Source organism: Nerophis lumbriciformis, linkage group LG18, assembly GCF_033978685.3.
Source record: "Nerophis lumbriciformis linkage group LG18, RoL_Nlum_v2.1, whole genome shotgun sequence".
Classification (NCBI taxonomy): Eukaryota; Metazoa; Chordata; class Actinopteri; order Syngnathiformes; family Syngnathidae; genus Nerophis; species Nerophis lumbriciformis.
The window spans coordinates 3668601-3685246 of NC_084565.2; the positions used below are offsets into that span (position 1 = coordinate 3668601).

Here is a 16646-nt window from a genome sequence, read left to right on the forward strand (position 1 = left end):
TGCAATTACTGAAATAAATCAAGTTTTTCAAAATATTCTAATTTACTGGCTTTTACCTGTATATATATATATACATGTATGCAATACTTGATTCTAGCTGTCAATATACTCCTCCCCTCTTAACCACGCCCTGCCCCACCCCCGACCACGCCCCCACCCCCCGAAATCGGAGGTCTCAAGGTTGGCAAGTATGTGTCGCCTTAACCGAGTGTTTGTTTGCAACAATGTTTCTGCTTGACGATATAGCTCAACTTTTGTTAATACTCCTTGTTACACAATAGTTACACTATCCTGCCACTAGAGGGCGACACACACCACGTTTAAAGCACAGTCTACTCTAAAAAGTGCGTTTCAAATAAAGTTGGATTGATTGGCGCCACCGTGTGGTTTTCCAGGAGCACAGCAGCGATGGTTAAAAATCACCAGCCGATCCAAACCCACCTGGAAGTCGTCCATCACCTGACGCATCAGCTGACCTCCATGGCTCCTCCCCTCTTTGTATCTTCTCCCAGCAGGCAGGAGACCAACGTCGTCACGGCTCCGACCTCAGGGATGACAAACTGTTTTTTCCAGGATCTGAAACCAAGGAAGAACTAGTGCAACAACTACCAATCAATACCTTGTCTGACAAATATTGATGTATTTATAAATAGACATCCATGTTGACATGTTATTACACCAAGTATATATGTATTATTTTCTACTTCCTGATGTTTTCTTGCAGTGTCTCATATTTTAAAGGCATTTTGGAGAGCACCTCGGCTTGGTTGAACAATGAAATACTATTAGTGTAGTACACAAATAATAATATTCATTTTCCTCAATAGTGAAAGTTTATCAAGTCAAATGAAACAGTGGAGTGTAGAGTAGTCAGTGTGCAGCTGCGCGTGTAACCATTAAGCCATACTTGCCAACCTTGAGACCTCCGGAATTCGGGATGTGGGGGTGGGGGGCGTGGTCGGGGGCGGGGGCGTGGTTAAGAGGGGAGGAGTATATTGACAGCTAGAATTCACCAAGTCAAGTATGTCATACATACCGTATTTTCCGCACTATAACCTTCCATGAATGGCCTATTTTAAAACATTGTTCATATATAAGGCGCACCGCATTATAAGGCGCATAGAATAGAAGCTACAGTAGAGGCTGGGGTTACGTTATGCATCCCGTAGTTGCGAGACCTGTTGTGGCTCAATATTGGTCCATATATAAGGCGCACCAGATTATAAGGCGCACTGTCAGCTTTTGAGAAAATTGGGAGGTTTTTAGGTGCACCTTATAGTGCGGACAATACGGTATATATGTATATATATATATATCCTGAAAATATGCAAACAAAACTGTGTATAGATAATTGATACTTCAAACTTGCATAAATAAATCTTAAGGAATATAACATAACTTGGCTTCTGAGAGCTTCAAAATGTAATAAATAAAATGCTAAAGTTGTTGATAAACAAGCAATTATTTTAATAATTAAATATGGTCATTATTATGATAATTTAAAATTAATTATTTCAAATATGTTTATTTTAATGTGTAATTCTAAGGCTGGATGTAATAAGGGGTCAGAAAAAATACAAATAAAAATACAATTAATTTGGATGTTTTTAGCAAAATATAGTAAAAATTGATTTAGTTTTTTTTAATTTTAATTAATAAATATATGTATTTTTAGGTAAGATAAACATAATAATACAATTTATCTCTAGTCTGGATGATTTAGTTCTTGTCACCCTGTTGTCCTCCCGTCGTGAAAAAAGGCTGTCCTCACTCAGGTCCGCATGCTGGAGGCCACGCCTCCTCCAGCTCCGGCTGAAAATCGAAAGATTTTCGGGAGAATATTTGTCCCGGGAAGTTTTCGGGAGAGGCGCTGAATTTCGGGAGTCTCCCGGAAAATTCGGGGTGGTTGGCAAGTATGCCATTAAGCCGAGTGAACACTGTTTTCCTGTCTGTGCACCATGTAGTAGTAGACACGTAGTACAGGACATGAGTAAGTACACACAGAAGTACTTCTGTACTCGGTGTGAATACATGATAATGCCCAACTGGACACTTTAAGGGCATCAATAAAATCCCAATATCAAAGATCATGTTTGTCCAGCAGCGCACCTGTGTTTGCTGACGTGGCACTTCCGAGTGAATCGCTTTTGGCAGGCGGCGCACCCGAAGGGTTTCTCCCCAGTGTGCGTTCTCTGGTGTCTCATCATGTCCCCCTTTACGGAGAAGCGTTTGTGGCACAGCGAGCAGGTGAAAGGTTTCTCCCCGCTGTGCGCTCTGAGGTGCGCCGTCATGTTGCCCTTGCTGGAGAAGCTCTTGGCGCACAGCGAGCAGGCGAAGGCTTTCTCCGCCGCGTGCCGCCTTCTGTGCGCCGACATTTCTTTCTTGTCGGAGAAGGTTTGTGGGCAGGCCGGGCAAGAGACGCGAGGCTCCCTGCCGTGCTTTTTCAGGTGTGTCGTCATGTTTTCCTTCAGCGAGAACCTTTGGCCGCAGACCGAGCAAGCGAAAGGTTTCTCCCCGGTGTGCGTCCTGGTGTGTCTGGTCAAATGTGTCTTGGTAGAAAATGTTCCGCCGCAAACGGTGCAGGAAAAAGGCTTCTCACCCGTGTGAGTCCTCATGTGCAGCAGGACGTTCCCCTTGGCGGAGAACCTCTTGTTGCACACAGAGCAGAGATAAGGTTTCTCCCCGGTGTGCGTCCTGGCGTGCCTCTTCAAATGTGCTTTGGTGGAGAAGGCGCCTCCGCACAGTGTGCAGCCGAAAGGTTTCTCCCCAATGTGACATCTGAGGTGAGACAGCAGGTTCTGCCGGTGACGGAACATCTGGCCGCACACGGAGCAGTTGAAAGGTTTCTCCGGGGTGTGGCACCTCATGTGGGAGAGCAAGCAGTCCCTGCGGCTGAAGCGCTTGCTGCAAACGGAGCAGGGGAAAGGTTTCTCCCCCGTGTGGCACTTCATGTGGCGCTTCAGGATGCTCTTGTCGCCAAAGCACCCGGCACATTCCGAGCAGCTCAGCTTCTTCTCACCTGGCTGGAAGTGACAGTCCTTGCTCTCAGAGGACATTTGTCCCTCTCTTCTCACCTCACCACTCACAGGCTCCGCCCCTAAAGATGCTGGTGTTGTCACCTGACCACTTACAGGCTCCGCCCATAAAGATGATTCTGTTGCCACCTCTCCACTTATAGGCTCCGCCCCTAAAGATGCTGGTGTTGTCACCTGACCACTGAGAGGCTCCGCCCCCCTGTTGCCTTCACTTGGACGGTGATGAAGATGTGAGGGCGGAGCGTCGTCCTCATCCTCACACTTGACCAGCACGATAGTGAAAGGGAAAGTGCTGATATCGGCATCGACCTGCAGGCCTTGACCCCACTGACTGGTGTGTGGCTCCTCCTCCTCCTCCTCTTTAACTCCAGGGGGCTGTGGCTCCTGTCCACTGGCCATGAGCAGCAGCTGGCAGAGACAAGAAAGCAAGTGAGCGGTTTTCTTTCCGCTCCGATACGGAGTCAGATTCAGGCTGATATCAGCGATATTGATCCAGTACTTACTTTTTACAGTACTGTGCAAAAGTACCCAATAAGTCAAATAATATTTCACATTTATAGTAGTAGTAGTACCTCCATATATACTACAGTACATGTTAATATTTAACTGTGTATTTACAGTAGTAGTACCTCCAAATATACTACAATACTTGTTAATATTCAACTGTGTAATTACAGTAGTAGTACCTCCAAATATACTAGAGTACCTGTTAATATTTAACTGTGTATTTACAGTAGTACCTCCAAATATACTACAGTACTTGTTAATGTTTAACTGTGTATTTACAGTAGTAGTACCTCCAAATATACTAGAGTACCTGTTAATATTTAACTGTGTATTTACAGTAGTACCTCCAAATATACTACAGTACTTGTTAATGTTTAACTGTGTATTTACAGTAGTAGTACCTCCAAATATACTACAGTACTTGTTAATATTCAACTGTGTATTTACTGTAGTAGTACCTCCAAATATACTACAATACTTGTTAATATTCAACTGTGTATTTACAGTAGTAGTACCTCCTTATATACTACAGTACTTGTTAATATTTAACTGTGTATTTACAGTAGTAGTACCTCCAAAATATACTACAGTACTTGTTAATATTCAACTGTGTATTTACAGTAGTAGTACCTCCATATATACTACAGAACTTGTTAATATTCAACTGTGTATTTACAGTAGTATCTCTAAATATACTACAGTACTTGTTAATATTCAACTGTGTATTTACAGTAGTAGTACCTCCAAATATACTACAATACTTGTTAATATTCAACTGTGTATTTACAGTAGTAGTACCTCCAGATATACTACAGTACTTGTTAATATTCAACGGTGTATTTACAGTAGTAGTACCTCCTTATATACTACAGTACTTGCTAATATTTAACTGTGTATTTACAGTAGTAGTACCTCCAAAATATACTACAGTACTTGTTAATATTCAACTGTGTATTTACAGTAGTAGTACCTCCATATATACTACAGTACTTGTTAATATTCAACTGTGTATTTACAGTAGTATCTCTAAATATACTACAGTACTTGTTAATATTCAACTGTGTATTTACAGTAGTAGTACCTCCAAATATACTACAATACTTGTTAATATTCAACTGTGTATTTACAGTAGTAGTAGTATCTCCAAATATACTACAATACTTGTTAATATTCAACTGTGTATTTACAGTAGTAGTACCTCCAAATGTACTACGGTATTTGTTAATATTCAACTGTGTATTTACAGTAGTAGTACCTCTAAATATACTACAATACTTGTTAATATTCAACTGTGTATTTACAGTAGTAGTACCTCCATATATACTACAATACTTGTTAATATTCAACTGTGTATTTACAGTAGTAGTACCTCCATATATACTACAGTACTTGTTAATATTTAACTGTGTATTTACAGTAGTACCTCCAAATATACTACAATACTTGTTAATATTTAACTGTGTATTTACAGTAGTAGTAGTACCTCCAAATATATTACAGTACTTGTTAATATTTAACTGTGTATTTACAGTAGTAGTACCTCCAAATATACTACAATACTTGTTAATATTCAACTGTGTATTTACAGTAGTAGTATCTCCAAATATACTACAATACTTGTTAATATTCAACTGTGTATTTACAGTAGTAGTACCTCCAAAAATATTACAGTACTTGTTAATATTCAACTGTGTATTTACAGTAGTATCTCTAAGTATACTACAGTACTTGTTAATATTCAACTGTGTATTTACAGTAGTATCTCTAAGTATACTACAGTACTTGTTAATATTCAACTGTGTATTTACAGTAGTAGTACCTCCAAATATACTACAATACTTGTTAATATTCAACTGTGTATTTACAGTAGTAGTATCTCCAAATATACTACAATACTTGTTAATATTCAACTGTGTATTTACAGTAGTAGTACCTCCAAATATACTACAGTACTTGTTAATATTTAACTGTGTATTTACAGTAGGACCTCCAAAAATACAATACTTGTTAATATTCAACTGTGTATTTACAGTAGTAGTACCTCCATATATACTACAGTACTTGTTAATATTCAACTGTGTATTTACAGTAGTACCTCCAAATATATTACAATACTTGTTAATATTCAACTGTGTATTTACAGTAGTAGTACCTCCATATATACTACAGTACTTGTTAATATTTAACTGTGTATTTACAGTAGTACCTCCAAATATACTACAATACTTGTTAATATTTAACTGTGTATTTACAGTAGTAGTAGTACCTCCAAATATATTACAGTACTTGTTAATATTTAACTGTGTATTTACAGTAGTAGTACCTCCATATATACTACAGTACTTGTTAATATTCAACTCTGTATTTACAGTAGTAGTACCTCCAAATATACTACAATACTTGTTAATATTTAACTGTGTATTTACAGTAGTACCTCCAAATATACTACAATAGTTAATATTCAACAGTGTATTTACAGTAGTACCTCCAAATATACTACAGTACTTGTTAATATTCAACTGTGTATTTACAGTAGTAGTACCTCCAAATATACCACAATACTTGTTAATATTCAACTGTGTATTTACAGTAGTAGTATCTCTAAATATACTACAGTACTTGTTAATATTCAACTGTGTATTTACAGTAGTAGTACCTCCAAATATACTACAGTACCTGTTAATATTTAACTTTGTATTTACAGTAGTACCTCCTAATATACTACAGTACTTGTTAATATTCAACTGTGTATTTACAGTAGTACCTCCAAATATACTACAATACTTGTTAATATTTAACTGTGTATTTACAGTAGTAGTACCTCCAAATATACTACAGTACTTGTTAATATTCAACTGTGTATTCACAGTAGTAGTACCTCCAAATATACTAGAGTACCTGTTAATATTTAACTGTGTATTTACAGTAGTACCTCCTAATATACTACTGTACTTGTTAATATTCAACTGTGTATTTACTGTAGTAGTACCTCCAAATATACTACAAAACTTGTTAATATTCAACAGTGTATTTACAGTAGTACCTTCAAATATACTACAGTACTTGTTAATATTTAACTGTGTATTTACAGTAGTAGTACCTCCAAATATACTACAATACTTGTTAATATTCAACTGTGTATTTACTGTAGTAGTACCTTCAAATATACTACAATACTTGTTAATATAACAACTGTGTATTTACAATAGTAGCTCCAAATATACTACAGTACTTGTTAATATTCAACTGTGTATTTATAGTAGTAGTACCTCCAAATATACTACAGTACTTGTTAATATTTAACTGTGTATTTACAGTAGTAGTACCACCTCCAAATATACTACAGTACCTGTTAATATTTAACTGTGTATTTATAGTAGTACCTCCTAATATACTACAGTACTTGTTAATATTCAACTATATATTTACTGTAATAGTACCTCCAAATGTACTACAATACTTGTTAATATTCAACAGTGTATTTACAGTAGTAGTACCTCCAAATATACTACAGTACTTGTTAATATTTAACTGTGTATTTACAGTAGTAGTACCTCCAAATATATTACAGTACTTGTTAATATTCAACTGTGTATTTACTGTAGTAGTACCTCCAAATATACTACAATACTTGTTAATATTCAACTGTGTATTTACAGTAGTACCTCCAAATATACTACAGTACTTGTTAATATTAAACTGTGTATTTACAGTAGTACCTCCAAATATACTACAGTACCTGTTAATATTTAACTGTGTATTTACAGTAGTACCTCCTAATATACTACAGTACTTGTTAATATTCAACTATATATTTACTGTAATAGTACCTCCAAATGTACTACAATACTTGTTAATATTCAACTGTGTATTTACAGTAGTAGTACCTGCAAATATACTACAGTATTTGTTAATATTCAACTGTGTAATTACAGTAGTAGTACCTCCAAATATACTACAGTACTTGTTAATATTTAACTGTATTTACAGTAGTACCTCCAAATATACTACAATACTTGTTAATATTTAACTGTGTATTTACAGTAGTAGTACCTCCAAATATACTACAATACTTGTTAATATTCAACTGTGTATTTACAGTAGTAGTACCTCCAGATATACTACAGTACTTGTTAATATTCAACTGTGTATTTACAGTAGTAGTACCTCCAAATATACTACAATACTTGTTAATATTCAACTGTGTATTTACAGTAGTAGTACCTCCATATATACTACAGTACTTGTTAATATTTAACTGTGTATTTACAGTAGTACCTCCAAATATACTACAATACTTGTTAATATTTAACTGTGTATTTACAGTAGTAGTAGTACCTCCAAATATATTACAGTACTTGTTAATATTTAACTGTGTATTTACAGTAGTAGTACCTCCATATATACTACAGTACTTGTTAATATTCAACTCTGTATTTACAGTAGTAGTACCTCCAAATATACTACAATACTTGTTAATATTTAACAGTGTATTTACAGTAGTACCTCCAAATATACTACAATAGTTGTTAATATTCAACAGTGTATTTACAGTAGTACCTCCAAATATACTACAGTACTTGTTAATATTCAACTGTGTATTTACAGTAGTAGTACCTCCAAATATACCACAATACTTGTTAATATTCAACTGTGTATTTACAGTAGTAGTATCTCTAAATATACTACAGTACTTGTTAATATTTAACTGTGTATTTACAGTAGTATCTCTAAATATACTACAGTACTTGTTAATATTCAACTGTGTATTTACAGTAGTAGTACCTCCAAATATACTACAGTACCTGTTAATATTTAACTTTGTATTTACAGTAGTACCTCCTAATATACTACAGTACTTGTTAATATTCAACTGTGTATTTACAGTAGTACCTCCAAATATACTACAATACTTGTTAATATTTAACTGTGTATTTACAGTAGTAGTACCTCCAAATATACTACAGTACTTGTTAATATTCAACTGTGTATTCACAGTAGTAGTACCTCCAAATATACTAGAGTACCTGTTAATATTTAACTGTGTATTTACAGTAGTACCTCCTAATATACTACTGTACTTGTTAATATTCAACTGTGTATTTACTGTAGTAGTACCTCCAAATATACTACAAAACTTGTTAATATTCAACAGTGTATTTACAGTAGTACCTCCAAATATACTACAGTACTTGTTAATATTTAACTGTGTATTTACGGTAGTAGTACCTCCAAATATACTACAATACTTGTTAATATTCAACTGTGTATTTACTGTAGTAGTACCTTCAAATATACTACAATACTTGTTAATATAACAACTGTGTATTTACAATAGTAGCTCCAAATATACTACAGTACTTGTTAATATTCAACTGTGTATTTATAGTAGTAGTACCTCCAAATATACTACAGTACTTGTTAATATTTAACTGTGTATTTACAGTAGTAGTACCACCTCCAAATATACTACAGTACCTGTTAATATTTAACTGTGTATTTATAGTAGTACCTCCTAATATACTACAGTACTTGTTAATATTCAACTATATATTTACTGTAATAGTACCTCCAAATGTACTACAATACTTGTTAATATTCAACAGTGTATTTACTGTAGTAGTACCTCCATAAATACTACAGTACTTGTTAATATTCAACTGTGTATTTACAGTAGTATCTCTAAATATACTACAGTACTTGTTAATATTTAAATGTTTATTTACAGTAGTAGTACCTCCAAATATACTACAGTACTTGTTAATATTCAACAGTGTATTTACAGTAGTAGTATCTCCAAATATACTACAGTACTTGTTAATATTCAACTGTGTATTTACAGTAGTAGTACCTCCTAATATACTACAGTACTTGTTAATATAAATGTTCATGTAGTAATTATTAGGTGTTTGAATTACTTTAAAAAGGTTCATGTAGTAACTTTGAAGTGTTTTAAAGGACTAAAAGAGGACATTTTCACATTGTTAGCTAGCTCTCTGATTAGCATGTGATGCTAACAGCAGCGTCTGTGCCTTACTAAGATATCTTCTGCCCTCCTAAAAGGATTGTTGACAGGGTACAAAGTGAGTATTACCTGGAAGAGATGTCCCACTAAGTGAGAAAAGAAGAAACACGACAATTAAAAGTTACCTTGAAGCGGAGATGGCGATGAACTGAGCGGAGTCTTGCTCACTTCTGGGTTCTTCTTCTTCTTCTTCACTCAACGCAGGACAAGACTTTGCTGCCCCCTCTGGCGGCTTTTACTTACTGCATGCACACTATGCCCTTCCTCTAGACCAAGAGTCACAACCCGCGCCGTCCTCGTGGCTCTCCAGTCCGCTTTCAGAGATGTGTGAAAATGGAAAAAGATGAAGAAAAAAAAAAAAAATCGACTTTGGTTTAATATATTTACTGTAGGAGAACAAACATGACACAAACCTTCCTAATTGCTAGAAATCCCACTGTTTATGTTAGACATGCTTCCCTGATGAGAGTATTTGGCAGTCCTACTCATTTCAGCGATCCTTGAACTCATAGTAGTTTGTTTACATGTACAAATTTCTCCGACGCTGCCACAGAAAGTTGTGTTTTATGTCACACTTTCTTTGTCTCATTTTGTCCACCAAACGTTGTATGCTGTGCGTGAATGCACATAGGTGAACTTTGTTGATTCTACTGATTTGCTGGAGTGCTTATCAGGCATATTTGGTCAGTCCGTGACTGCAAGCTTATCGACGCTAACATGCTATTTAGGCTAGCTGTATGTACAAACCCCGTTTCCATATGAGTTGGGAAATTGTGTTAGATGTAAATATAAACGGAATACAATGATTTGCAAATCATTTTCAACCCATATTCAGTTGAATATGCTACAAAGACAACATATTTGATGTTCAAACTGATAAACTTTTTTTTTTTTTGTAAATAATCATTAACTTTAGAATTTGATGCCAGCAACACGTGACAAAGAAGTTGGGAAAGGTGGCAATAAATACTGAGAAAGTTGAGGAATTTTCATCAAACACTTATTTGGAACATCCCACAGGTGAACAGGCTAATTGGGAACAGGTGGGTGCCATGATTGGGTATAAAAGTAGATTCCATGAAACAAACAAGGATGGGGCGAGGGTCACCACTTTGTCAACAAATGTGTGAGCAAATTGTTGAACAGTTTAAGAAAAACCTTTCTCAACCAGCTATTGCAAGGAATTTAGGGATTTCACCATCTACGGTCCGTAGTATCATCACAGGGTTCAGAGAATCTGGAGAAATCACTGCACGTAAGCAGCTAAGCCCGTGACCTTCCATCCCTCAGGCTGTACTGCATCAACAAGCGACATCAGTGTGTAAAGGATATCACCACATGGGCTCAGGAACACTTCAGAAACCCACTGTCAGTAACTACAGTTGGTCGCTACATCTGTAAGTGCAAGCTAAAACTCTCCTATGCAAGGCGAAAACCGTTTATCAACAACACCCAGAAACGCCGCCGGCTTCCCTAGGCCCGAGCTCGTCTAAGATGGACTGATGCAAAGTGGAAAAAGTGTTCTGTGGTCTGACGAGTCCACATTTCAAATTATTTTTGGAAACTGTGGACGTCGTGTCCTCCGGACCAAAGAGGAAAAGAACCATCCGGATTGTTCTAGGCGCAAAGTGTAAAAGGCAGCATGTGTGATGGTATGGGGGTGTATTAGTGCCCAAGACATGGGTAACTTACACATCTGTGAAGGCACCATTAATGCTGAAAGGTACATACAGGTTTTGGAGCAATCCAAGCAACGTTACCATGGGCGCCCCTGCTTATTTCAGCAAGACAATGCCAAGCCACGTGTTACATCAACGTGGCTTCATAGTAAAAGAGTGCGAGTACTAGACTGGCCTGCCTGTAGTCCAGACCTGTCTCCCATTGAAAATGTGTGAAGCCTAAAATATCACAACGGAGACCCCCGGACTGTTGAACAACTTAAGCTGTACATCAAGCAAGAATGGGAAAGAATTCCACCTGAGAAGCTTCAAAAATGTGTCTCCTCAGTTCCCAAACGTTTACGGAGTGTTGTTAAAAGGAAAGGCCATGTAACACAGTGGTGAACATGCCCTTTCCCAACTACTTTGGCACGTGTTGCAGCCATGAAATTCTAAGTTAATTATTATTTGCAAAAAAAAAAAAATAAAGTTTATGAGTTTGAACATCAAATATGTTGTCTTTGTAGCGCATTCAATTGAATATGGGTTGAAAAGGATTTGCAAATCATTGTATTCCGTTTATATTTACATCTAACACAATTTCCCAACTCATATGGAAACGGGGTTTGTAAATCCATTAGAAGAAGACTTAAACTTGGACACACACACATGTATGCCTTTGGCCGTTCTGCGCCAGTAATTTCCAGAAGTTATGTCATCCTATGAGGAGCCTCCATTTTACTAATGATTTCCAATGTTGCAAAAATGTGTAGAATAAAAATGAAAATACAACATTTCTGTCATTTGCGTCAGCCCTTGATAGTAGGCTCATATAGACACTTTTGATAGTAGGCTAATATAGACACTTACATCATGTGCTGCCTTCATTAAAAGGCTTTAAATTTTTTGCGGCTCCAGACAGATTTTTTTTTTTTTGGTCCAATATGGTTCTTTCAACATTTTGGGTTGGCGACCTTTGCTCTAGACGAGTAGCAGTAACACCACATGGACTTTGAATGCAACTGAGGCACTTTGCTACTATAAATCACCTTTGGGATGGCAAAAGTGCTCAATGAACCTTTTTATTTGCACATCATTTCTAAAAGAAACTGGAGCAGGACTTTGAGAAGGTCGAGAAAATACAAAGTCAATGACAACTACAGTTCTTGTGAGTCCAGACGCTGGTCACCTGGTCCAAGTTCCTGCTCAGAAGCTTGGTGTGAGTCCAGACGCTGGTCACCTGGTCCAAGTTCCTGCTCAGAAGCTTGGTGTGAGTCCAGACGCTGGTCACCTGGTCCAAGTTCTTGCTCAGAAGCGTCCTGTGAGTCCAGACGCTGGTCACTTGGTCCAAGTTCCTGCTCAGAAGCTTGGTGTGAGTCCAGACGCTGGTCACCTAGTCCAAGTACCTGCTCAGAAGCGTCCCGTGAGTCCGGACGCCGGTCACTTGGTCCAAGCTCCTGCATGGAAACGTCCAGCCCGTTGTGGTCGGCGCTGGCGTTGTGCTGCTCGCCCGCCTCGTCGTCTTCGTCCTCCACGTCCATCTCGAAGACGCGCAGGTGGCGGAGGTTGTCACTCAGCTGAGGGCGAGGGCGAGGGGTAGGGGGAGGAGTCATGGAGGTGGTCCAGGTGGGATCCTGACTAAACACTTACCACACACGCCACCTCTCGCACGCCGTTGACGGCCACGAACTGAGCCTTCATGCCTTCCAGGCGGCGGCGCTGAGTCCCCAGCACCAGACCTTGGCACGGTATGGCGCCGCCCTGCTGGTCCAAGCTGGAAGTGGGAGGAGTGACAACACTTTCAAGTACACTCACAAGTACTACTACAATATGAGGTACACACTGTCTTTACACGATAATGCTGTCAAATGATTCTTTCAATCAGATTCATCACATTGTGGAATGTGATTAATCATGATTAATCACAGGTTAATACTCACTTGCGTTATTAAATATAGCTTAAGAAAAGACTCCACTGTTTGTACACAAATACAATTGATATATGATTTGATGTAATACCATGTAATAATAGTCATATTTGATGTATATATTAGTACATAAACACACCTGATATTGTATATATTATGTTGATGTACTACCATGTTATAATAGTCATATTTGATGTATATATTAGTACATAAACGCACCTCATATCTTATATATTACTTGATGTACTACCATGTAATAATAGTCATATTTGATGTATATATTAGTACATAAACGCACCTCATATCTTATATATTACTTGATGTACTACCATGTAATGATAGTAATACTTGATTAATATATTAGTACATGAACACACCTGATATTGTATTTATTATTTGATGTACTACCATGTAATAATAGTCATATTTGATGTATATATTAGTACATAAACACACCTCATATTGTATATTTAATGTTGATGTACTACCATGTAATAATGGTCATACTTGATGTCCCTGCTTGGCACTCAGCATCAAGTGTTGGAATTGGGGGTTAAATCACCAAAAATGATTCCCGGGCGCTGCCATTGCTGCTGCTCACTGCTCCCCTCACCTCCCAGGGGGTGATCAAGGGTGATGGGTCAAATGCAGAGAATAATTTCGCCACACCTGGTGCGTGTGTGACTATCATTGGTACTTTAACTTAATATATTAGTACACAAATACACCTCATATTGCATATATTGTATGTGATGTAGTAGCATGTAGTACTATTTGAAGTATATATTCCACCTGGTATTGCACTTCCAGACAAAGTGAGTGTCACAGTGTAGTTATGTAGTACTATTTGAAGTATATATTCCACCTGGTATTGGACTTCCAGACAAAGTGAGTGTCACAGTGTAGTCATGTAGTACTATTTGAAGTATATATTCCACCTGGTATTGGACTTCCAGACAAAGTGAGTGTCACAGTGTAGTTATGTAGTACTATTTGAAGTATATATTCCACCTGGTATTGGACTTCCAGACAAAGTGAGTGTCACAGTGTAGTTATGTAGTACTATTTGAAGTATATATTCCACCTGGTATTGGACTTCCAGACAAAGTGAGTGTCACAGTGTAGTTATGTAGTACTATTTGAAGTATATATTCCACCTGGTATTGGACTTCCAGACAAAGTGAGTGTCACAGTGTAGTTATGTAGTACTATTTGAAGTATATATTCCACCTGGTATTGGACTTCCAGACAAAGTGAGTGTCACAGTGTAGTTATGTAGTACTATTTGAAGTATATATTCCACCTGGTATTGGACTTCCAGACAAAGTGAGTGTCACAGTGTAGTTATGTAGTACTATTTGAAGTATATATTCCACCTGGTATTGGACTTCCAGACAAAGTGGTTGTCACTGTGTAGTTATGTAGTACTATTTGAAGTATATATTCCACCTGGTATTGGACTTCCAGACAAAGTGGTTGTCACAGTGTAGTTATGTAGTACTATTTGAAGTATATATTCCACCTGGTATGGGACTTCCAGACAAAGTGAGTGTCACTGTGTGTAGTTATGTAGTACTATTTGATGTATATATTCCACCTGGTATTGGACTTCCAGACAAAGTGAGTGTCACTGTGTAGTTATGTAGTACTATTTGAAGTATATATTCCACCTGGTATTGGACTTCCAGACAAAGTGGTTGTCACAGTGTAGTTATGTAGTACTATTTGAAGTATATATTCCACCTGGTATGGGACTTCCAGACAAAGTGGTTGTCACAGTGTAGTTATGTAGTACTATTTGAAGTATATATTCCACCTGGTATTGGACTTCCAGACAAAGTGGTTGTCACAGTGTAGTTATGTAGTACTATTTGAAGTATATATTCCACCTGGTATTGGACTTCCAGACAAAGTGAGTGTCACTGTGTAGTTATGTAGTACTATTTGAAGTATATATTCCACCTGGTATTGGACTTCCAGACAAAGTGGTTGTCACAGTGTAGTTATGTAGTACTATTTGAAGTATATATTCCACCTGGTATGGGACTTCCAGACAAAGTGGTTGTCACAGTGTAGTTATGTAGTACTATTTGAAGTATATATTCCACCTGGTATTGGACTTCCAGACAAAGTGGTTGTCACAGTGTAGTTATGTAGTACTATTTGAAGTATATATTCCACCTGGTATTGGACTTCCAGACAAAGTGAGTGTCACTGTGTAGTTATGTAGTACTATTTGAAGTATATATTCCACCTGGTATTGGACTTCCAGACAAAGTGGTTGTCACAGTGTAGTTATGTAGTACTATTTGAAGTATATATTCCACCTGGTATGGGACTTCCAGACAAAGTGGTTGTCACAGTGTAGTTATGTAGTACTATTTGAAGTATATATTCCACCTGGTATTGGACTTCCAGACAAAGTGGTTGTCACAGTGTAGTTATGTAGTACTATTTGAAGTATATATTCCACCTGGTATTGGACTTCCAGACAAAGTGAGTGTCACTGTGTAGTTATGTAGTACTATTTGAAGTATATATTCCACCTGGTATTGGACTTCCAGACAAAGTGGTTGTCACAGTGTAGTTATGTAGTACTATTTGAAGTATATATTCCACCTGGTATGGGACTTCCAGACAAAGTGAGTGTCACTGTGTAGTTATGTAGTACTATTTGAAGTATATATTCCACCTGGTATTGGACTTCCAGACAAAGTGGTTGTCACAGTGTAGTTATGTAGTACTATTTGAAGTATATATTCCACCTGGTATTGGACTTCCAGACAAAGTGGTTGTCACAGTGTAGTTATGTAGTACTATTTGAAGTATATATTCCACCTGGTATTGGACTTCCAGACAAAGTGAGTGTCACTGTGTAGTTATGTAGTACTATTTGAAGTATATATTCCACCTGGTATTGCACTTCCAGACAAAGTGGTTGTCACAGTGTAGAGTAGAAGGAAGAGGAAGTTGAGCCAGGACGCTGCAAGCGTTGTCTTCCTGTCCTTGGAGGACCACAGTCAACATGTCGTCGCTATAGAAACGAGCATCCAGGCAGCTGTAGACGTGATGTGCTCTGAAACAACAACAACAACAATGCAGTAAAAGTGGACACAGGAAGAAGAAATACATCCAGAATGAATCCACACTCACCGGGCGTCTAAGTTCTCGCTGTCTCCGGCATCAAGATGGTGGCTCAGGTCGATGGACGTGACGCAGTTGGGGACGTGTCTGTGGCAGCACACACACACACACACACACACACACACACACACACACACACACACACACACACACACACACACACACACACACACACACACAGAGAGAAGTTAAAGTAGAAAAAGGACACACAGAGAAAGGCAGAGAGTGTCACCTGTTGGGGTCGCTTGCTTGGCGGAGCAGGTAAAGTTTGTGAGGTGAAAGGTGTGGCATGCAGAAGGCCACATAGTGCATGTTGGCCTTCTTGTCATTCCACCTGGGTCACAAACAC

At 37.7% G+C, this 16646-nt stretch overlaps 2 protein-coding genes across 4 annotated transcripts in view; both read right to left on the reverse strand.

The window, feature by feature from the left end:
* Nucleotides 1-352: 352 nt before the first annotated feature.
* LOC133618056 (uncharacterized) lies at nt 353-9839 on the reverse strand. Its single transcript, XM_061978521.2, has 3 exons — nt 9637-9839; nt 2110-3443; nt 353-576 (listed from the first exon to the last, which is right to left on the reverse strand). The coding sequence occupies exons 2-3, from the start codon at nt 3432-3434 to the stop codon at nt 468-470; spliced, it is 1434 nt and encodes a 477-aa protein (XP_061834505.2). The 5' UTR covers nt 3435-3443; nt 9637-9839; the 3' UTR covers nt 353-467.
* A 2454-nt stretch (nt 9840-12293) lies between these two features.
* anapc4 (anaphase promoting complex subunit 4) overlaps nt 12294-16646 on the reverse strand; it is an 82584-nt gene continuing 78231 nt past the window's right edge. For 2 of the 3 annotated variants that reach the window (XM_061977484.2, XM_061977483.2), the window contains exons 24-28: nt 16530-16631; nt 16307-16384; nt 16065-16229; nt 12876-12999; nt 12294-12802 (exon numbers count right to left, since the gene is read on the reverse strand). In XM_061977484.2, coding sequence (XP_061833468.2) covers nt 12383-12802; nt 12876-12999; nt 16065-16229; nt 16307-16384; nt 16530-16631 — 889 coding nt within the window. In that variant the 3' untranslated portion in view covers nt 12294-12382. The remainder of the gene's footprint in view (nt 12803-12875; nt 13000-16064; nt 16230-16306; nt 16385-16529; nt 16632-16646) is intronic. The other variant, XM_072915058.1, reaches the window with a different exon arrangement.

Excerpts from the sequence above, each read along its gene's own strand:
- LOC133618056 (XM_061978521.2), bottom strand. The coding sequence starts at position 3,434 with ATGGCCAGTGGACAGGAGCCACAGCCCCCTGGAGTTAAAGAGGAGGAG. Across the intron at positions 577-2,109 it reads TGCCACGTCAGCAAACACAG|ATCCTGGAAAAAACAGTTTG; the intron begins GTGCGCTGCTGG and ends CCTTGGTTTCAG.